Genomic DNA, 21,648 nt, shown 5'->3' with positions numbered 1-21,648 from the left:
GGTTTGATTTGGGTTATGGGGTGGGCTGACCGCCAAGCGGACCCCTCTGCAGCCCCCCCCCACATCGCACCCCACCCACCCCATCGCAATCCCAGCCGCGGCATCCCCAACCTTCAGCCGGGTTTCTCCCGGTTGCGCACCTATGGGTGCCCTTCTCCTTACCTTAACGGGGCATGGCCGGGGCCGGGGGTCGCCTTTGGGGCTGGGGAAGGGGCTCGGGTGCCCTACACCGAGCTGCTCTGCCTGCGGGAGGGAGCCAGGGCAGCGGCCGCCCTGCCCGCTGAGCTTCTTAGCAGGGGAGGAGCCGGCTTACAGCCAGCCCCCGGTGTGTGTGTGAGTGCCTACGTGTGTGTGTGGACGTGTGTAAGATCCCTCCAGCTCGGGGAGAAATCCCTGATCATGTTCCCAAGCATCCCCGCATCCCAAACCCGCCCCCCGATGAGCCCCTGGCGGCTGCGCCCAGCCTGGGGGGGGCTACGAGCCTTGCGTCTTGGAGACCTCGATGTGCGGAGCCCTGTTGGATTTTAGGGCAAAGGTGTGGCTGGGAACAGCTCCCAGCCCCATGTTGGGGGACTCAGGGGTGTGCAAAGCAAGAGGACAGCGTCCTGGTCCCCCAGGATGGAGCCAGGAGCTGGCAGGTGCTGTGGTTTGAATGAAAAAGCCTAAATTGTAAACGCGGAAATCAGGAGGGAGAAAATAATAAAGATTGGGAAACGGTGCCAAGGCTCTGCCTGCAAGCTGAACTCTGCCCCTGCCCAAATCTGGGGTAGTATCCTTCCCCCCTCCTGCTCAGAAAGATGGGACTGGCTTTTATTTGTGCCATAAAACATCACCAGTGTCCCTTGCTTTGCGTTTTGGCTAGGGGATGTTGCAAACCACACCTCAGGGTGTTAACACGAGGTGTTTCTAAGCTTTGCCCACCTGGAGCGTGCTTTGGCTTTGCTTTTGCAGAGGTTTGTGTGGGCTGAAGCACAGCAAGGGCTACGTGCGCCTGGAAATTAATCGGGGAGGGGGAATGACGAAGAGATTCCCATCCCCAGAAATCTCTTTTTTCCAGCCCAAAGTGTGAGAGAGAGCGCCTGAAACAGCATCTCCTCCTGGGGAGAGGGAGAGCCAAATTTTTGGTGATGCTGCAGAAGTAAGGGGTGGTGTGAGGGAGCCTCCATCCCTAAAGGCGCACCAGGAACTCTGCTGAGAAGGGGGGAAAAGCCACATCACGGCCACCCCATCCCTTCCCCAGCCCTTAGGAAATCCCTGCTGCCTCCTGGCAGGAGCCAGCTCTGACCATATCGCTGGTTGGAAGCCCAGCACCGACGATTTATTTATGGCCACCCACCTGGGGCCGTGCCCAGCATCACTCAAGCCCTGCTCTGGGTGTTTGTGGGGTCTGCCTGTGGGTATTGGGGTGGGGAGCTGCAGGAATAGAGGGGAGAAGGGCTCCAGCCCCATCTCGTGGCCATGCTGGGTTGTTCCACCAAGGAGACGCTCTTACAGGTGAAAAGGAGGCCCAATAATGCGAATTTTGGTAGTTTAATGTTAACAAACTGAAATTCCTAGCAGGTTGCAGTGCAGGAGGGGCGAGGAGATGCTGCAGGACCCTTGGGGAGCCTGGGCTGGGTCCAGTGAAAAAAGTTCATTAATAAAACCCTGCAGGGCCACCTTGCGCCCATCCAAAGGACTCGGAGGCAGGGATTCTGAATAAAATATACCCAATTTATTTATAGGAGGTTTACAGCTGTACAACGTTGGCTTTCCGTTTGGCCCGCTCTCTGCTCTTGTGCAGCATGACACGTCAGTGCCTGTGGAGGTGAAGACAAGTCATAGCCTGGTTTAAGACGCTCACAACACGAAAAATAAAACGGATTTCACGGAGTGCAACGGCAGGCTACTTGCAATCAATGAAATGATTCATAAAAAAAATGGAAGATAAATCAGAGATATGTCCTACGCCATCCCGGGGGGACTGGAAAGTGCTTAGCAGGCTTATCGAGAAACCTTGAATATTTCCATTTGCTTCATTCAAAGAGAAAAGGCATCGGCAATCACAATGGCATTTCAATAAGTGCCCTCCCCAGTCCACTCTGCAAACATAAGAAAAAAAAAAAAGGTAATTTTTGCCATTCCCTTGGAAATGAAGGGGGAAAGAAGGCTTCTAACTTAATTTTTTCAAAAAGAAAAAAAAAAAAGAAAAAAAAAAAGAAAAAAAGAACAGAACTATTACTAATATTAAAAAGTTTTGGTCCTGATATGGCATGATGATGATGATGATTTTTTTCTGAAGAAGGTATTAAAAAGCTGCCTTTCTTTATGGCTTGATTCTCTGTAGAAGGAAGGAGACTGGCCGTGAATGTCGGGGCAGCGCTGCCCCCCAGCAAGCTTTTTTTTGGGCACCCTGGCCAAAAGGCTGAAGCGATGGGCAGCCTGATTTCCTGAGAAAATGAGGCTCAAGCGGGCACGCCGGCTGTCCCCACTGTCTGCTGATGGTGCAAAGCTCCTGTGATGTTCCCTTGATGTTCTCCTCCAGCTCAGTGGCTCTTCTCCCTCCTCTCCTGGGTATTTCCAGGCATCCCAAATCCTCTCCTAAGACCTAAAGCAGACTTTCTGGCCCCGCAGTGCTGCTTCCACTTATTTTCAGTGATGAATCCCATGCACAAACCCAGGATCAAATCGGAATAACCCTCAATCATGCTGCCCAAAATCCAGTTCGTGCCCTTAGGAGCTTGGCAGCTAATGATGAGGAAAGGAGAACAGCCTTAGGAGCTGGCACCTAACTTGACTTTGGGAAACAATTTAGCATGTTACAGACTTAGCAGATCTTTAGGGACTTTAAAAAATTACAGCTTTACAGCACAAACACGGGCATTTTGCAGGATAGACAGAAATCCTACTTGCTGTAGCAATAGAGGGTTTGCTTGTTCACTTGTCCTTGCAGCCAGAGGACTCTGCTCAGGCCAGGATTTATCATGATTGCCTTGTACCTATTAAAAAAAATCCCATTTGCAGGAAGCATTGCATCGTGTGTGTTCCCTTCCCCTTGCGCGGAGGTGACTGCAAAAGATCTGCGTATTAAAAAAATCATGTGAAGTTCACAGAAACACCCTTAACTCTCACCATTTTGAAAGGCACGTAAAAAACCCTACACCTAAACAACAGAAGAAAAAATGCTTTGCAATGTGCCGTGATCAGATGGGGCAGATGAGGGCTTGTTTTCCTTCAGCTGGGATGGTTAAAATGAAGCCGGATTCTGCCACCCAGTGGAACAGGGAAGATAAACCCAGGGTTCACGGCAAACAGGAGCAGAGCACGATCCTACACGCTGCAGGACCATGCTCAGACCCCTGAAAATGTGTTTGGGTTGTGCTTGTGGGACTGACTTTAGCCCCGTGCTACTCATCCTCCAGGCCAGCAGGTGGAAATTAAAGGAGGGAGATGGGTATTGATTTGCATTAAATATTTCTAGCATTTTCAGGCTGTGCTGGGAGCAGTGCTCCTCTCCTTTAGCACAAGATAATATCCCATGGCTTTCAAAAATAATTTGGGAAAGTGAAGCACTGAGAAATGATGTGATGGAGATCTGTATGCAGCAGTAAAGCTGATGCCCATTGAGCAAAGCTCCTCATCCATCAGACCTGATGCTCTGGTCTTGGGGGGAACTGTTCCCCTCTTACCTAAATGTTGATATCCATCAGACGACCCAACCCCACTCAGCCAAAAGCCAAATTCAAGCTCTAGAGACAGGGACTGCACGAAGCAATGGAGACAGCAGGCACCACGGCAGTTTGAGAGGCACACACAGGAGGTGAGACCAGACCGGCTCAAAAACCCTGGCTCTGGAGAACAACTGTCCCACCACACTCCTTGGCATCTTTGCATCCTTCAGAAACCCGGAAAACATCCCAAAAGCCCCAATCTATTTTTCCACTTCTGCTTTGCTGACGTGGTCTCCTCCTCGGATAAGCGATTAAATGGCAATTCGCGGGGAGAGGACTCCCCGCGCCCTACTCTACACCCAAGCAGAGACACTGAAGAGGCGTTGAAGCGGCTGGTGGCACCACGGCAGCCACACGTGTGCACGGTGGCACGTGCGTGCCAGCCCCGTGTAAACAAAGAGCACCCGGGCATCGTGCTCTGGCTGTCGGGACACGCGGAGATGCCCCGGGGTGCGCGGCGGTGATGGGGCTGCAGAGGACGCCGGCAGAAGGATCGTTGCGGTTCCCCCAAAAGGCACCGTTTTGAACACTGAGAACACAAATTTGGCTCCTTTGAGTGGAATGCATGCATCGTTCCTACACACTTGCAGGTGGTAGAGAGGCTGGGTGTATATATATGTGTGTGTGTGCACGTCTGTATATGTATATATATATACATATGTGGCACTGGAGAAAAGTCCTTGAGGGCTCAGACGTTGGTGAGCACGTTGCTGCTGAGCAGCCTCACGGCGATGGTTCCAGGCAGATCGTTTGATCTCCTGTTCCCTTTGTCCTGGAGGTGCAGCGTGTGCACGGCCTGCAGGTCGCTGGGGTCTCCCGTGAGTGCCACCTGGCCCAAGAACTCGTCACTTATCAAGTTGTGGTTCCAGATCTGGAGAAAAGAGAACAAGTAAGGGTGGATCGTCGAGGGACACAACCAACCTTCCCACGTCGGGGAGGAGAAGGGGTTTGCTGGTACCTGAACTATGATGGGTTGTCCTGGCTTCTTGCGGTAGAAAAGGCCTTTCACATCAAACTCTGGAGACACCGTGTCCTTCTTCACCGGGGAGCGAACCTTTTGCCCTTCGCACTTTATGATCACGTAAGGGTCAGCTCCTGGCGAGAGAAAAGGGAATTTATCCTTTTTATTTTTATTATTTTTTTGTATCTCCTGCCTTTTCTCAGAGACCTTTCCCAAGGACTGCATGCAGCAATTTTCCTCCACACCCCACCAGAGGAGATGGATATCCTTTGGATATCTCCAAATATGATGTCCATGAAGCTCTGCTGCTGGGCTTGGGGTTTCCCCTGTTAGGTTGGTCACCCAATGGGATGGTGACAGACTGCTGTGATGTGGCCACCTTTTCCGTGATCCCATATTCTACTGAAGCCCTCCTTCCTCACTCTGAATGCTCCTTGCCTTTGGGATTAACCTTTCATGGAAGACACTGTCATGCATACGTCTCCCTTAAAGGATTTGCTGAAGGTAGGTGGAAATAAAGGCATGGAGAAGAGAGCTGGGCTCACAGATCTTGTTTCATGCAAGGAGACACCTAGAAGAACCAAAAATGCCTGCAAAAAAAACCATTTTCTCCCACTGCAGCTCATTAACTCTGGAACCAGGCTTAGTGTTAATTTAAGGTGAGGACTAGCTAGCTCAGCAGGGCATATGTTTTTCACCTCTGTGCACAAATCATTGGCACATCTTAAATTCCTCCCAGATCGAATGAGACTCAAATGCCTTTCAGAATAAGAACTAATGCTGGGGTAAGAAAAACGCTGGGTGATCAAGGTGATGAGAGACAGCACAAAGCTGGGCCAAAATTACGTGCCAAGATGTGCTAAGCTATGAGATCCAAGAAGGATCTGGGCACTGATGGGGAACCAGTGACAGAATGTGGAGCCTCAGGATGGAAATATATTTAAAAGGTTTTTAAAATGGTGAAGACAGCTCTCAGAGTATTGGTTGTGAACAAGAATTCAGGGAAAAGATCAAAATGACAAAAAAAGGAAAGATCATGGGAGGTAGCAAGAGACATGGGGAAGAGAAAGATTTGGGCACTGAGGGGAAAACAGGGGAAATGAGTGGGATCCAGAGGAGATTAAACTGGTGGGTGGGAAGCCAGGAGAGAGATTCATGAAGGATGTGTACCAGGTCAGTGGGAAAGGAAAGTTATGGCAATATCCCAGCTGGAACAAGGCACTCGTGGGGAACAAGCAGGTTACAAAGATGGGGAGAGGAGTTACCAAATTCAGAGACTACCAGCTCACAGCCTGAGCTTCTAGGAGAAAGGAAGAGTCCCTCATCAGACAACACTTTTCCCTTCTGAAACCAGTGCAGGTTCTGGGAATTTCAGTAGAGATTGAGTTACTGCTGTGGAAATTTAGCTGCCAGATGCATTTTCTCACCATGGGCTTTAGTGGCTATGATGGAAACATAGACCAGGTGAACGTGTTTTCTTGTCCAAGGGAATGAGGAGAAACAAACCAGCCCCTACTAAGGGCCAGGGATTTAAGAGTCACCTCTTCGACTGCCAGACCACCTCTTCACCTTTTTTCTGTTTGCAAGGTCCCGGCTCCCCTGGTAGGACACAGCTGCTTGATTTCACAGCTGTTTTCCCAAACTGACCTTGCTTTTGGGACATCTCATAAAATCCTTGTATTCCATCATAGCTGGAGCCAAATTCCAGTCTGTAAATCACTGTTTCCAAAGCAGTGTAAAAAGGACTGGGCTGGGAGTTGGGAGAGGTATCATTGCACTGGAAATCACCAAACCAGCCGGCTGCTGGCGGTGGGAGCTGAGCAGCTGGAAGACAGCTGGGAAAAGCCATTCCCAGGGGCATCTTGCTGAAAAAAATGTTTTATGGTTCCATAATCTGCTTATACCCATGTCTGAAGGACTCTTTTTTTCTGTGAACAGCTCAGGAGCGTTTGGCTGCAGATTTCCCTGCATTGCTACAGGCACACTGCAAGTAAACTGAGAAAAAAAACAACCTACTTTGGGTAAAATTCCCTCCCTGAACACTTTTATAGGAAGACTTCCTCTGTGTCATGTGATAAATGAGGTGAAGACTCCCCCAAAACATCAGCCTGTACCATTCCTTCTCTGTTCTTCCTACTAACAGGCTTTTAAACATGATTCCTGACTTTTACAACTGCTTGTACTCAGGAGGAAAGCCTGGAAGATTACAGAACCACCGCCAAGGGCTTGTTTTTGGGAAGCTCTCCCAAGAATCCTAGCCAACAGCTTAAATAAAACAGCTCCCAGATCATGTTGACAGTAAGAAGTGAGATTGATTCTCCATGGAGATTCTCCACAGACTTTCTCTTCCTCTGGCATCCAAACCAGACAATTTCACTGAAAAATGATGTGAGGATCATGTATCCCATATGGATATTTAGCCATATCATAAATCCCAGCTACCTCCCACCTGGTGAAGCCACCTGTGTCTTCTCCCCCTGAAACCACCACCTCCCAGCTGCTCTGGGACTACACGACAGGCAGAGAAAGGCCATTACCTCCTTGGGAATCCTGGTTCCTGAGCCCAGCTGCAGCAAGGACGTGGATCTGGGACACCACCTGTGGGTAGCCGCACATCCCACTCCAGCAGGTGTGCGGTGGCTCATCCAGTGTCAGCTCTCTGTTGGGGAGAAATGCGTAGCCTTTGAGACGTGCCCAGCCTCACCTGATGGCAAAGCCAAGGAGTTGTCTCTAGCAGGATGGAAGGACTATGAACCATCCACTCTGCTCTCTACTCTGACCTCCCTCTCATCCCAGGGTTGAGAAGCTCTCCCAAGTCATGCTTAGAAGCAGAGTGGGAACTTCTCTGTAAAGAGAGCAGTAAAGATGCCCTGTCTGTTGGCCACCATTGGAAGGAAACCAAGCAGCAGCTCTGGGCAAGGCTTTGGCCAATTCCTGCCGTAAAAAGCACAAGGCTCTCTCCAAATTGCCAGTTCCTCCCCGTCGCTGCTCCTTACCGGCAATCTGAAGGCACATCTGTGAAAACCCTGAGGAGGAACTCGCCCTCGTGCCCAGGGTCAAACGTGGTGGGGATGATAACGTAGCGGCCTTCCTTCAGGTCTGTCCTCAGGAAGACGCTGCGGGAGTTGATGTAGATGGAGCTGGCCACCTTCTGCTGCAGGGTGTGCATGCGGTAGTTCCTGTTCAGCTCCACCTGGGCAGAGATCACAGTGGGACAGTCAGCAGGGAAAACATCCCGGTGTCCAACCGAGGGGCAGACAGCAAGGGCTGATCCCACAGGGCTGGAATGGCTGGAATTAAGAGAAACGGCAAAATGGTGCCAAATAACTGGATGGAAAGTAGGCTTTGATGTGGCTTTCACAGCTCTGGTGGCTCATGAACTTATTCTTGTTCATTCCAGCTTGACACTGGAGGCCCATCAAGCCAAGATCCTTCCGAGAGGATCAGTCTGGCAAATTTCAGCATTCAGAGGTGACAGACTAACCATTGCCTTTAGCAAGGAGAACCTTTCTGTGCTGTCACTACTCACTTCTAAAATCTCTTCTAAAATCTCTCACCATCACTGGAGGAGGGCAGGCTGTGCTGAGGACACCCATAGAGGCACACAGAGTAATAATTAAAAATTATACCAGTGCTCATGCAACACTGGGGTAGCACTCAACTACTAATAAATTTACTGATAGGATTTGGATTAACATGTAGGATTCATGGTATACCTTATGGATATCAAAGCCTATGGCCAAGTTCTCTCCTTTGCCTTCTTTGCGACTGGTCCTTTTCGGCTTCTGCTGGATGGAGATCAGCACTTCATCTTCTGCCTTCTTCACATCAAACACATACTGGAAGCAAAGAGAGGAAGGTGAGGAAGGACACTAAGACAGAAGCACCGGGCATGGGTGGGGGTAAGCCCATCTTTTAATTGTTCAGCAGAATCCAAGGTGTCACGATGAAGTCTTATACCAGAGCATTTCATCCCTTGCAGTCTGCCACAAGTCCTCATACGAGGCATGGAAGCAGGAATTATGTTCACAGAGACCTAAAAGAAAGGCTAATAAAGAGCTGGGAGCTGAAAACAACTCTCTCGCATCCTTGATGACAGCTCCTGCAATGGACAAGAGCATCCTTTATCTTTGTGTTAGATGAAGGACTTAAAAAAAAAAGTCTCATGTTACTAAGAATCCCAGTTCAGAGCAGGACAGAGAAGCTTATTCCAGGAGATTAACTACACAGCAGAGACTTTTCTGAAAGCCCAGTTAGAAGAAAGTGGCCATATAGACTGCATCTGTCTGAGAAAATTTAACAGTGCCAAGGTTTGAGGAAAGAAAATGGGATTTGATCATTCAGGCATCCAAACAGTTGGAAAAGGTTCCTGGCCTTGTTTAACTGGCATCAGCTGCCACCACTACCCTGTGGCACAGTTTTCTGGTGGTTTGTGCCAATCCCTTGGATGTAGCTTCCCTATTAAGAGGGATAAGGTTAAAAGAGTTGGCCTGGATGCTGATCATACTGTGCCCAGGGGTCTCAGCCCCAGAAAGGTCATGAGCACCTTAAATCTACTAACAAAAGGTCTGGCAGCTGTTTTGGCCTTCTAGGTCCCTGTAGGACCTTCCAACCCTTGGAAGCATGTGTGAAGGCTCCAGAAGGTCCTAAGGAACATGACTTACTTGGGGGTTCTGCAAAAAGGTGTTTTTGTGGTTGATACAGCCTCCGCTGCGGTTCTTCAAGGGGTCTTCACTTCTGGTCCACGCCCCACGGAGCACTGCCTCCTCCCAGGTCTTATGGATGCTGAGGTAGGATGTGTTGATGAGACGGCACTTGATGATGTCTGTGAAGTATTTGCAGAAGTCTTCGAAGGTCATCCTAAGTCAGAAAGGGCAGAGCTGGGTTATGCTGCTTTGTTCCCCTCAGCAGTGTGCTGCAGGGAGTTTCCTGATCACCTGTTAGAGAGTGTGTGTGGGTAGCCTGGGATGGCTGACACCAACAAAGAGATGGAGATACCTTTCCCCATGCACACAGTAAACAGTTCTTTGGTTCACACAGAGGAATTATGTTTTGGAGTGAAGGAAGCAGAGCAATTCTTTTCCTCCATGCATGGATATGTGTGGTATTGAAATGTGTACCTGGTGAGACTGTTATGTTCAACAAGTTTAGAGTACCCTACTGAAATTGTTTGGAACTAGCGTAGTCATGGCCACCGAAAGCTAATACCCGTGGGCTCAATCATGAGGTCCCACTAAAGATCCTGTGGCTTGGAAGGCCTTTTGCTCTGGATAGCTGGTTGCGTGGAAGTGGAAATTGTGTTCAGCTTTGGGCCTCTCATTACAAGAAGGACATTGAGGCCCTGGAGCATGTCCAGAGAAGGGCTCTGAAGCTGGGGAAGGGCCTGGGGCACAAGTCCTGTGAGTAGCAGCTGAGGGACCTGGAGAAGAGGAGGCTCAGGGCAGAGCTTATTGCTCTCTGCAACTGCCTGAAAGGAAGGGGTGGGGAGCTGGGGGGCGGCCTCTTCTATGATTTTAAGACTCTGTGACTCAGATGCTTCACGGAGTGGGAGGACTCTGTGAGCACAACCCATAGCAGCAACCCCAGGAGGGACTCACCAGAACTCTCCATCGTCTTCCACCGTCATTCCCATCTTCTCTCTTTCACTTTTGCTCACTTTCTGCCACTCCTCAGAGCTGTGGGGAGAGAGCAGAATCATTACTGTGAGGGCAAGGGGACACAGGAATTCAAGGGGCTACTTGGCCTCAGAAGGATCTGAGGGGCATGAAGCATATATAAAGCTCCAGCCATTCAACCAGTCCCCACACTGCTCTGGTTAGCTTGTCTCCCAGATGTGGGGGGAATGCAGGATGGCTCAGAGAAGCAGAGAATCACAGAATCATTAGGGTTGGAAAAGACCCCCAAGATCATCTGGTCCAAACATCACCCTACTACCAATGTCACCCACTGAACCATGGTCCTAAACTTTTACTTCCTTCCTGACCAGTGGAGCTGAATCCAGCTGGGTGAGACTTTGGATAACAAAAAAAAAAAAAAAAAAAAAGGATAACAAAATGGATAACACCAAACACAGCCTTGGGTTACACCAAACCTTAGTTATCCATCCCATCCCATCCCATCCCATCCCATCCCATCCCATCCCATCCCATCCCAACCCATCCCATCCCCAGACAACACAGCAGTCAGTAGACTGACCACTGGGTGTTAGTTTGGCTGGAACAAGACTGGGAGCGGAAAGGTGAGGTAAAACCATCCTTAACAAGAGTGAAAATGCCAATGATTTCACCACAACACCCATCGGAGCCTCAATGAGAAGGTCTGCCAAGCTCATCCACCCTCCTCTTGTGCTCTTTAGGGACCCCAGGGCAAAAAATACCACCACCCCATTGAAATAGTAGGTTTAGGACATTGGTTGAAGCAGCATCCCACAGCTGCTTGTACAACATTATGGGTGTAGATATAGACAAATTGCCTCATGCCTCAGGGCCTACTCTAGCCCAGCTTCTACCAACAAAAAAGGTGCTACTGCTGCCTGTCCCACTCACGTGTCACTCCAAGGGCCGTTCCACTCCCGTTCACCCCACGGGTTCCGCATACGGATCATGTCCAGCTTCTCCGACTTGAAGAAGGAGAGCAATCCGTGACCCAGGCGGACCTTCCTCACGTCTGTCACCGCGTACGCGTGGCCCTTCACCAGCCCACAGGCCAGGCGGGCCTCCATGTCAGCCGCCGATGTGGCCTGGGCAGGGGGACACAAGGAGAAGACATCAACGCTCAGGGAGAGAGATAATTGCCTCTGCAGAAGTATCAGATGTTGTATTAGGTACTAGATCCTTTCTTGTCTTCACCTGTTGTGTGAGGTTTATGAGCTCCCTTACTGTCAACCGATAAAGCTCATCTTACTGGTTATATTGGGACAACTGGCACCCAGTGTTTGTGGAGAAGTCTGCACACAGACAACAAAATGCTTTTTTTTTTTTCTTTTTTTTTTTTTTTCTGGAAGTGAATCTTAAATTTGAAGTATTTCAATGGTAATTTAATGGTAAGTATTTAAATGGCAATGGGATAAACCTGGGCTCTTGGACATAGCAATGAGTACTACATGCAGTCGGATCCAGTTTTGAGTCTCTTTGTCATCTACAGGAAAAAGTAGGACCTCTTGGCCACAATTTTTCTGATCTAATTTAGATGTCTCCAACAGGGTAAGACAAACAACATCCTAAAATGCCTATTCCCATGAGACCAGGACCCCACAGGCAATGTTGCTTACTTTGATGGAGCAGCTGATGAGGCCTCCCCGGTTGTGCACCTTCAACACACGCTCAAAGAGGAGGTTTCGCTTGGCTTCATCGGTGATGTAGTCCCCTTCGGTCAGGTCAATCGGTTCAGAGACCCCACCAGTAAAGTCTACCAGGGCATCTGCTGTGTTGCCTCCATCCAGGGCCTCATAACAGCCTGACAGCCTGAAAGAGGGTGACAGGAATGGAACAACAGCACTGGCATTTTGAGAGACCTAGGACAATTCTTGAGGCAGTGTGAAGAACAGAAATTTGTAGGAAATCTTTCAGTAGGTGGAGACAGCAAAAAAAATAAATGAAGAAATGGATGAAAAAGAATAGGATCTGTGCTGTTTGCAGTGCTTTTGAAATCCTGGGGATAGGTGTTATTTAATCAAAGTGGAGCTGGAGGATATTTTGCTCTGAGGGTAAATCAAGGCTAGTGGAGGGTTTTTCTTCAAATTTCTGTCTACCTGAGAGATGTCCCACTCTTCTCCAGGAAAGCTGCTGTTTTGACAAGATATCTGTTCCATTTGAGGCTAAAGCAACCTCAAATTGTTAAGTTCCAGATTTTGACTAGACATTATACACAGAAGGGGAGGGGATGAGGCTGGATGTGGAGACTATGATCACAAATATGCCCTAACAGCCTTTGGTCTGCTTCTGATCAAAAAACAGATGCATCCCCTTGAAGAAAAGATTAACCTTCATATGGAAGAAGGAAAAATCACATCGCCACATCTGACACTGTTAAATAATGAACTAAACTCAGAAATAACCACCTACAACTCGTAGTTGGCATCTGACACCCGTGGAGCCCACAACATTTTGTCACTAGAACCATTTTCCACTGGTATAAGCCAAGTGATGAATGAACTGAGAGGAAAACCATGGTGTGCAGGTCCCAGTTTGCCCTGCAACTGCCCAGGTACCTACTTGGCATAAGCTTTCTCCACCAAGGCGCACCAGAACTCGTTCCTGGAGTTGGAGTGGCAGTAGATGAGCTGGTTGTGGAGCGTGGGCAGGCGGTCATCTATCACCACGTCCAGCCACTGCCCAAAGCGCCAGAATTGGAAGTGGAAGATCCCTGCGTAGCTCTCCGGTTTCTCGGGGTTCCACTCCTGCTCCTTCCAGTCCGGGATGACCTACGTTCAGCACGGGGAGGAGACAGAGAGGAGACGTGCACCCAGGTTAATCCCTTTTTTGCTAGGTTTAGTTCCCATCCCACACCTAATGAAGACTATATCAAAGATAAGGAAGACGATGAGGGAGGTGGGCTTGCTTACAGCCCATCCGGGCGAGATTCTGGGCCTGGCTCTTCCAAGGCAGACTAGATTTGCATCTAAGGATCTCTCACAGCTGTTTCTGTTATACCTCTCCTTGACCTTGTTCTTATCATTTTACCCTGGAAATCTGCTGCCATCTACTGCTGCAGACAGGCTTTTGGAACAGCAACCCTTTTTTTGTCCTTGATCTGACTCGGGATGTCTATTCTTGGAAAAATTTTACAATAGAATAGAACAGATCAGTTGGAAGGGACCTACAAAGATCATCAAGTCCAACTGCCTGGCCACTTTAGGGCTACCTAAAAGTTAAAGCATACTATTGAGGACATTATCCAAATACCTCTAGAACATGGACTGGCATGATCTCATTGATGGCTATTCTTATGACTGAATTTTTGTGAATTTTAGTGTCAGAAGGGTACTGTTAAAATCCTTCTTTGGTCCTCTTTCTTGATTCTGGTGTGATTGGACTGTCCCCAAAGCAAGTATTGTACTCATCTACTGGGTGGTAATGAACAGGGAGCACCACTCTTTGTACGTCTGCTCTACTAAAGAAAATTGGGAGAAAACGAGATCCCCATCGCTGTAGGGTCCCCATTCATCCCTGGCAAGAGCTGCCATCGTCATCCAAGCAAGCACAGGGAGATGGCTTGATGAAAGGAGGAAAAGATGGACTGAGGTGACAGTAATACTGAAGCAGTTGAGGGGTTGAGGTAGTACAGGTTTGGTGTCACGGCTATTGGCACTGTCAGTAGGACAAACCAAAAGTGATGGGTAATGGCCATAGTCTTGTCTGTGAACACCATCAGATGAAAAATCCACCCAAAAGCTGGGTTAGAAATGGATACAGCCATGCACAGCTGCTACTTCTCAGAAGAAATGCATTTTGTTTAGAAACAGGACAGAGGCACACAACAAAGAGTTTTCGGTGAGGGTGAAGATAACGTGGTCCTACGTCATGGCCAGGGTGGGCTGTGAGCCCTGTGCAATTAATGGGGTCGAAAATTAACAAGTAATGACTGATGCAGGTGTGACCGACTGTCCACTCCTTCACTTCTTGACTTGAATCACAGAATTGTAGGGGTTGGAAGGGACCTCAAGAGATCGTCAGGTCCAACCCCCAACTTAAATGCTTCCCAAGTGTCGTGACCTAAGAGAGGAAAAGCCCCAGTGTGCCCACGGGGACAATAATGACCAGGTCTTGCTCCAGCATACCTAAATAATCACTGCCTGTCCTGTTGGGACAAGCTGTAAGTGTTGGGGTGGGACAGGACAGGACACAGCTATGGGAAGAGGCTCGTTAGGAAGTCCTGGGCCATGGTGAGACCCCAGCACCAGTCCTTGGCCCTGGTCCAGCTGCTGGAGCCTTGTGCTTTTTGGTGGTTGCTGCCACAAAGCTGTAGCACTGCAGAGAGCCCTCTCTCTGGACAACCCCCCCAGCTCCTTAAATACCAGAAATGATCCAGCCCAGGCCTTTTATTGCTTCTCAGAATTAAAGACAATTGAAATATTAACGACGCCATCAGCTCCCTGAGCTCACTGGCACTCTTGAGTGGTCTGGATCAATAGAAGCGGAGCAGACAGAGCCATGAAAAAGAGCTGCTTTTGGAGGGTTTGGTGTTTTCCAGGAGTGCTAATAAAAGATGCCCCAGACTCCCCCTGGGATGCTGCCAGGGAAGGTCAGACCATCAGTCCCCATCGATTCCCTCCTGACTGGTGCTCATGCTAATGAATTGTCATAGAGGACCATTGTGCTAATCAACTCGCTATTAATGTGAGCTTAGAAATGATTACAGCATTGATTAAAGGCAGCTACCGAGCCAAAGCTGGTAGCTGCCACTTCCAGCTGGATGGTTCTGAGGGCTGGCACTGCCATCAGCGGTGGCAGGAGATGCTGGTTCCCCACTGTCCTCCTCCACCTTCATCTGGGGACAGTGCGGAGAGCATCCTCTGCTGCTGGTGGCATCAGGAGCTGTGGTTGCACTGTGGTTGCAGTTTTTACATTGACCAGAAGGACAACGAGGGTCCCTCCACCTCCTCCACCCACTAACACGGGTGTCTGTGGCCATGGACCGGCACGGTAGGGCAGATATCTGCCCAGATATCTCCATCCTTTCTCAGAGGACTCTGGGGAACATGGCCTGGACCACCCACCCAGGAGTCCTGCTGAGTTGTGGTCTCAACCTGAGTTGTGTTGAGGCACTGAAGATGACATCTCATTCACAACTGTGCTGCTTTTTGCTTAGGGGCTCCCAAAATCTGGAGCTGTGACACTTTTGTAGGATAAATTTACATGGAAAGGGCGCAGAGACAGGTAAATTGGGGACCCAATAATACCAGATTCCAATTTGTAACATTTCCCTATGCCGGTTTAGGGTTTTTCTTATTTTTCTTAGGAGTGGCTAATTAAAAGAAAAGGCACCTGTGACCCTGGAGAGACATCTGTGACTAGAAGAGGAATTTGTAGATGCTGACTCCTCCAAGCAGGGGCTCTTCTGCTGGCAATTTGCCAGCTGAGGAAGGGGAGGGAGGGACCCTGCTGTGCTGAACAAACTAAGACGAAATTCCCCTAGGAGATGGGACGGAGTGGAGTACCTGAAAGCCTTTATGGGCTGCTGAAATGGTGTGGGGTGAGTTTCAGTGAGCAATATAACGTGGATCATTTGCCCTATGGGAGAGAGAAATCAGAGTGCCCCACTCACCACCCGCCCCCAGCTTGGGCAGAAAGGTGAGATCCACCCGAGGAGCATTTCTCCTCCTCTGCCCAGCTTCAAACCCTTCCAGAGACCGACCACAAAATGCTCCAATAATGCTCAAAGAAAGAAAAAATAAAAGTTCTTTTCACAAGACAAAAAGGTGCTCGGAAATACCAACAGTAACCTGGACATTGGTGAGTTCTGCTTTGCTGCACGCAGGACTGGGGCCGCTACCAAGAAGGGCATGAAGAAAACACACACAGCCTCAGTCCTTGTGGGGAACCCTGTTGACTAGGCTTTTATTTACTCTGGTACATCAATACCAAGCAAGGGACCTGCTGCAGGATCTCTACCCAAGCAACCAGTAACGTAGCAATGGCATGTTTTGAGACCTGGCATGCAAAAACCCTTTTGGAGGTTGGCAGTGAGTCCTGTTATTGGGTCTGATGTGGTTTGCAGACAGGAGCTCTGCTCTGGGATGTACAGGGAGGGGTCTCCTGTAAGAAGGTCTTCTGGGACCCCAAAAACTGGGTTTGGCTTGCAGTTTGTCCATGCAATCGCCAAGCAGAGATGGATCCCCTTTTACCTCTCGTCTTTGGGTCCAGCATTTTGGGGTTTAAAAAGCAGTATCAGCTCCTCCAGCAGAGCCCATGGCATGGTTATAGGATCCAGTGGTTGCTGAACTTTGTGTGCAGGAGAGACTCAAAGCTCCCACCTTTTCTCCAGCAAGTAGCTTGCTGAAATCTTCCCGTTTGCTTTCCCCTCTCTGTCTGACACAGCTGGTGCCTACCATTTAATATGCTATCATTGGGCTGGGGGGCTCAGAAGAAGAGCTTGGCCTCTTTCTGGGATGGCCCCCACAAATCAGTAGGGCATGGGTATGAAGCCTTCTCATCCTGGCTTTCCCATCACTGCCCTCTCCTTATATACACCAGGAAAATTTCCGTCCAGACCTTAAGGAGTGCTCGCTCACATTTGGGTGCAATCCTAGCAAAACCTGCCGGAACAATCATAATAACACTTTTTCAAAGCACATTTTCATCTCTACAAGCTCCACCAAAGTATCCTCCGCTTTCTGGTGGAAGGAAAAAAGGATGTCCAAACTTAGCAGTTCTTTCACAGTCACGGGACAAGCCAGGCACATCTCCTGCTCCTAAATTTCCAGAGGTACTCTCTACCTGCTCTGTTCCCACCACCACCCAGGCACCAGTCCCTGCCTTGGCATTCGGAGAGAGGAGGAGGAGATATCTGCCTTTGGAGGACAGCAGCAGCAGGTTCCTAATTTGTGGTCTGTGAAGCGCTCTGCAGCCTCGCTGCTCTCCATAGATGCTCGAGGGTAAATATATTCCTGGGTGTTTTGAGGCCACAACGATGCACAAATTGGCTTTGCTGCAGGCGACTCCCTGCTGGCTCAGACCTACAGCCTGCTCTGAGCTGCTGGCTCGCTTGCCCAGCTCTGCACACACATTCCTGCTCCAACCCTTCCCGTTTCCAAAAATCCCCAGGCAGCACAAGGTGGGCAACAAGCTGAATCCCACCTCCCCTCTTGGGCTTGACGGCATGGTGAGCCTCCACACAACCGGTCTTCGGAGACATTGAGCAGCCACAGCCACTGCCAGCACTCAGCATCCTTGCAAGAAGTGCTCCATCTCCAACAAGCCCCCTTTTTTTGGATGGTTAGGGTGGAAACTGGAAGCCAGGGCTCTCTCCAGGTTCATAGCGTGGCAGGTTCTCATTTTTCCATCAGGCTTTTTGTATCCAGGTGCCGCGGTTGGAGAGGTTAGGGAGCCAAATATTTCTAAGCCCTGCCAGTCAGGCTTGGTGAATCCCAGCTGAGTTCACTTAGGCAAATACAGCATGGCTCATCCTCCCTCTTCCCCATCGCTCAGACAGGCGGGAGCACATTTTGGGAACGTTTCTCAGGGGTGAGGGGCTCCCCAAGCACCACGCTGTTCCCTGCTTTTTTTGTGACGCCATCCTTCAATGAAGAACCCCATAAAAGCAACGAAGAACTGAACGGAAGAAAGAAAATAAACAAAGACAGAAGCATAGCTGGAGCGAGGAGGGCCGGGCAAAAGGGGGTCAGGCTTTAAAAATGATGGAGCCCTTCAGCTGAGCAGGTTCAAGGCCGTCGGTGAAAGCAAGGAGGAAATACATCACCTTGCGGATCCTGGCCAACTCCACCAGCCGCTCCCCAAACTCCTGGGCATCGGCCTCGTTGCACTCCACTTCCTCGGCCCCTGGCTTCTTCCAGAAGATGCCCACGGGCTCCAGCAGCTGCCGGTTCATGAGGTGGGTGAGATCGGGAGTCCAGTGCTGGGAGGTGCCGGTCACCGTCACCTTCCCACATTTCTCCAGCTGGATGTCCCAGCGGAGGAAGCGCAGGTTGTGCTGCCGGAGGAAATCCACCCGGTAGACGTGCTCGTTGGGCTGCAGCAGCTTCTCGCCGTCCTGGGGCCTGCCTTTTTTCTGCTGCAGGCTCTGGACCCTCAGTCGCATGCAGCGGGTGAGCTGGTCATCGTGGACGAAGGGCACCTTGAGCTCTCCGGCTTCTTCTGCCATCTCCTCCGTGGCTCCTCTGCTCCGTCCCCGGCACCGTTTGGCTCCCAGATAGGACACGCAGGGGGGAAAAAAAATCTGGTGGCCCTTCTCCACGGTCCCAGCGGTGCTAGGCAACCCGGGCTGGTGACGCAAAATGCCCTCGGGGGCTTCCTCTGGGTGCCCTCCCATCTTCCAGCAGGAACCGATGGTGCTGCTGTGCGCGATAATCTATAGGGAAGGGACGTCTGATGTCAGCCTCCCTGGCAACCTCCCTGACAACCACTCCGGCAAGCTGGAGCAGGGCTCGTTAGCCCTAAACGAAGGTGCACAGCCAGGGCAACCATCCTGCAGGGCTCGGTGGCCGTGGCTTTCTCAGAAGACTGATTTATGGGGTAATCTGGGGTGTAGAGCCTCTGGAGGGGTCTGGTCCAACCCTCTGCTCAAAGCAAGACTTGATGGTTAAATCAGCGTCAGACCGTGAGATGCTGGAGATATTTCCTTTTCCCCTTTATTTCTCATAAAGGGAAAATAATAAATATTTCTGTTTCCCATGCTACAGCTCGTGCTGTTGAGGTGTGTCCTGTGATTGTGCTCGGATCTGTCTCTGCTGGTGGGTCCTCCAGGCAGAGGATGGGATGGAGAAGGGTTCTGGGGAACACGTTCCTCATTGCAGGGTGTCTCCAAGAAGCTGTGGATCCCAAAGAGACTGCAAGCGTGAGGTGGTATCTTTGGGGTAAAATCACTGGTTTAGACTCTCAGAGAGTCCGGGGTTTCAGCACAAAGCTTCAGAGGGAACAACTTTTGGTGCCGCATCCTTTGGTTCTTCCCATCCTATTTGTGACTTGCGTTGGCTTCTGCCACGGGATCATAGGATGTGTTTGCAGGGCCCTTTGGGAGCTCAAGCTGTGTTAAATGAACTCCAGGAAAGAGCTTTTCTAAACTATTTTTACGAAAGGCACTGCCACCACTTGGGCTATGTCACATAATTCAACTTCCAGAAGAAGTTCCCCAAAAAGACCATCAGAAGCTGCCCTTGACCAGACAAACCCCAGGCACCAGGAGCCCAAGGTGGGACATTTTCCTGGGATTTGTCTTGTACTCACCAGTCCCCTATCACTCCTTAAGACCCTGAGCACAGAGGCAAGGAAGCTAAGGATTACTATTTGAAGGGGCAAAATAGAGGTCTGAGGAAACCAGCCCCTTTCTTGCTGCCCTCTGAGCTTTTGCCTCACTTGTTTACGAGCTGTAAAACACCTTCAGCACCAGCTATCGAATCAACCCTTGGGTTTTACAAGTTAAAAATGCCTTCAGGTAACCCTGGAGGCCTTTCTGAGCTGAGGTGCATGTGGCAGTGCCTCGTGGTCCTCAGTTTGTTGGATCTTTTACCCACAGATCCAAAACTACCCTGGAAATATATGGGAAAGGAGCAGGAGAGCAGGCAAGCTGGTGGAGATGTAGGGTGTCCAAATCGCTTGGTCTGGTTCCTATCCCTCTGCTTTGATTTCTTTTCAGAAGAGCTAGATGTCTCTGAAAGACCATGGATGATGTCCAAAACCATGTAGAGGCAGCCAAGGCTCAGGAAATTAGAAAACTGCTCGCAATTCACTTCCAGCCCCTATGTCCCACCCAGTGACTCAAACAGCACGGGCTTAATGGGACATGGAAGGAGAACTGGAGTGACGTGGGTGAATAAAATCATCTCTTGGTAAATCTTGGGATGTGCTAGCTTGTCCTGTTCCCTGGAAGAAATCCTCCCTCCCTGCACTTGCTCACGTTGGGAGGAAGAGTTTCACTGCGTGCAGTGAAGCAAGGGACATGTGGAGCAAGTTACGTCCTGGTGTAAATCAGGATTACATTTTCTAGGAGCAGTGGGAGACCTGCACTGATATTTCAGTGATATTAACACCTGCATCAGCATCTTTCAGCTCCTCTTGAACTCTGAACCAGAAATATCTTGGTTTCTAATGACAGCTGGAGAATTTAGCGTTTGGCTAAAGGGGTTAATCTGTGCACTTGACTTCTCCCGTTGTGCTCTAAAAGTTGCTGCTGCTGCAGTTTATAGCCACACTCGCTCCTTGCAGGGCAATGCTCATCATGAGCTCTTAAAGCACCTTGAAAAGGGTGAGCGAGGGCCCTAACTAATTCAGAAGTAACCAAAACCAAAACCCTGCAGTGAATGCCACAGCAAAGTGAACATCCCTGGGCTCGGGGAGAGGATGGCAGCTTTTGTTTTTGCTGGAAAACAAACCTTTCTGAAAGAGAGCGGGATGCAAGGTGGCAGGTAAAGAAGAGCCTCTGAGGGTTAAGGGCATGGAAAATGAGAAGTCACAAACACCCACAGCAAAATCGCCAAGGGAGGAAGAGCAGTGCTGCCGGCAAACCGAAATAATGAGGCGTCCGAAGGGACCTGGCTCCTGTTTGGTTGGCACCTCCAGGGCTGGAGGTGAATGGTGAGCAGGGAGGCCAACCTGCCCTGGGGAGGAACAACCCAAACAAGGCCTCACACCATCCTCTTCCCACGTACAGGAAAGACTTGGTTTTAACAGAAAACAGGGATTCTGCGACAAATTCCCAAGGTGGAGCTCACAAAAGCCACCTGCAGCAGCAGAGCTGATGCACGAGGTGGAGGCAAAACCTTTGGGTCTGTTGCAGTAGGAGGTTGTAGGTGACCCTGCAAACCCTATAGGGCTTTTTTTTCCAGTAAAATCTAGAAAAAGGGGCTTGCAACTTGCTGGTCTCTTGTGCTAGGACGAGACTCACCTGTACCAGGGGCTGAGGGCTACGTTTGCTTTCCTTTTTGTGGGATTTACTTCTTCTGCCACAGAGGATGTGGTAGAAATGAGCACAGGCTGGCCAAGCCTGTGCACCTCCTGATTTATGTATTTATTTATTTTTAGGTTATTCTGGAGCGGAGAGGGTCAGGTTTAGGATCTGGAAGGGCAGGATGGGGCTCGATTCTCTCTCGGTGATGGATAAACCAGCCACGCGTTTGGCTCAAGTGTGACGTGGCTGCAGTGACAACCACTGAATTCCCCCTTGAAAAATATTCTTTTCGGATAATTTTTTCACCTGAACGGCTTTTCAGGGCCTGAGGAGTTGCTGAAAATGCAGTTTTTGAGCCGGGCAAACACAACACGAGGGTGTTTCAGATGAGCTTTCCCCCAGTGTGGGGCACCG

At 49.9% G+C, this 21,648-nt stretch overlaps 3 protein-coding genes across 6 annotated transcripts in view; all 3 read right to left on the bottom strand.

Moving 5' to 3' along the window:
• MYO7A (myosin VIIA) overlaps positions 1–309 on the bottom strand; it is an 88,828-nt gene extending 88,519 nt beyond the window's left edge. For all 4 annotated transcript variants that reach the window (XM_068696501.1, XM_068696548.1, XM_068696632.1 and 1 more), the window contains exon 1: positions 163–309. The gene's annotated coding sequence lies outside the window, so the exon portion shown is untranslated. The remainder of the gene's footprint in view (positions 1–162) is intronic.
• Positions 310–1,692: 1,383 nt separating this feature from the next.
• Positions 1,693–21,648, bottom strand: part of CAPN5 (calpain 5) — a 41,694-nt gene continuing 21,738 nt past the window's right edge. Inside the window, exons 4-13 of the mRNA XM_068696294.1 lie at positions 12,885–13,093; positions 11,942–12,134; positions 11,217–11,410; positions 10,269–10,346; positions 9,336–9,531; positions 8,388–8,510; positions 7,668–7,864; positions 7,209–7,330; positions 4,669–4,805; positions 1,693–4,581 (exon numbers count right to left, since the gene is read on the bottom strand). Of these exons, the coding sequence (XP_068552395.1) occupies positions 4,399–4,581; positions 4,669–4,805; positions 7,209–7,330; positions 7,668–7,864; positions 8,388–8,510; positions 9,336–9,531; positions 10,269–10,346; positions 11,217–11,410; positions 11,942–12,134; positions 12,885–13,093 (1,632 nt within the window). The 3' untranslated portion in view covers positions 1,693–4,398. The remainder of the gene's footprint in view (positions 4,582–4,668; positions 4,806–7,208; positions 7,331–7,667; positions 7,865–8,387; positions 8,511–9,335; positions 9,532–10,268; positions 10,347–11,216; positions 11,411–11,941; positions 12,135–12,884; positions 13,094–21,648) is intronic.
• OMP (olfactory marker protein) lies at positions 13,110–21,645 on the bottom strand. The gene has a single exon (XM_068696384.1). The coding sequence runs from the start codon at positions 18,658–18,660 to the stop codon at positions 18,013–18,015; it is 648 nt and encodes a 215-aa protein (XP_068552485.1). The 5' UTR covers positions 18,661–21,645; the 3' UTR covers positions 13,110–18,012.

Source organism: Anas acuta, chromosome 1, assembly GCF_963932015.1.
Source record: "Anas acuta chromosome 1, bAnaAcu1.1, whole genome shotgun sequence".
NCBI classification, from domain to species: Eukaryota; Metazoa; Chordata; class Aves; order Anseriformes; family Anatidae; genus Anas; species Anas acuta.
This window is presented reverse-complemented; position numbering and strand designations above follow the sequence as displayed.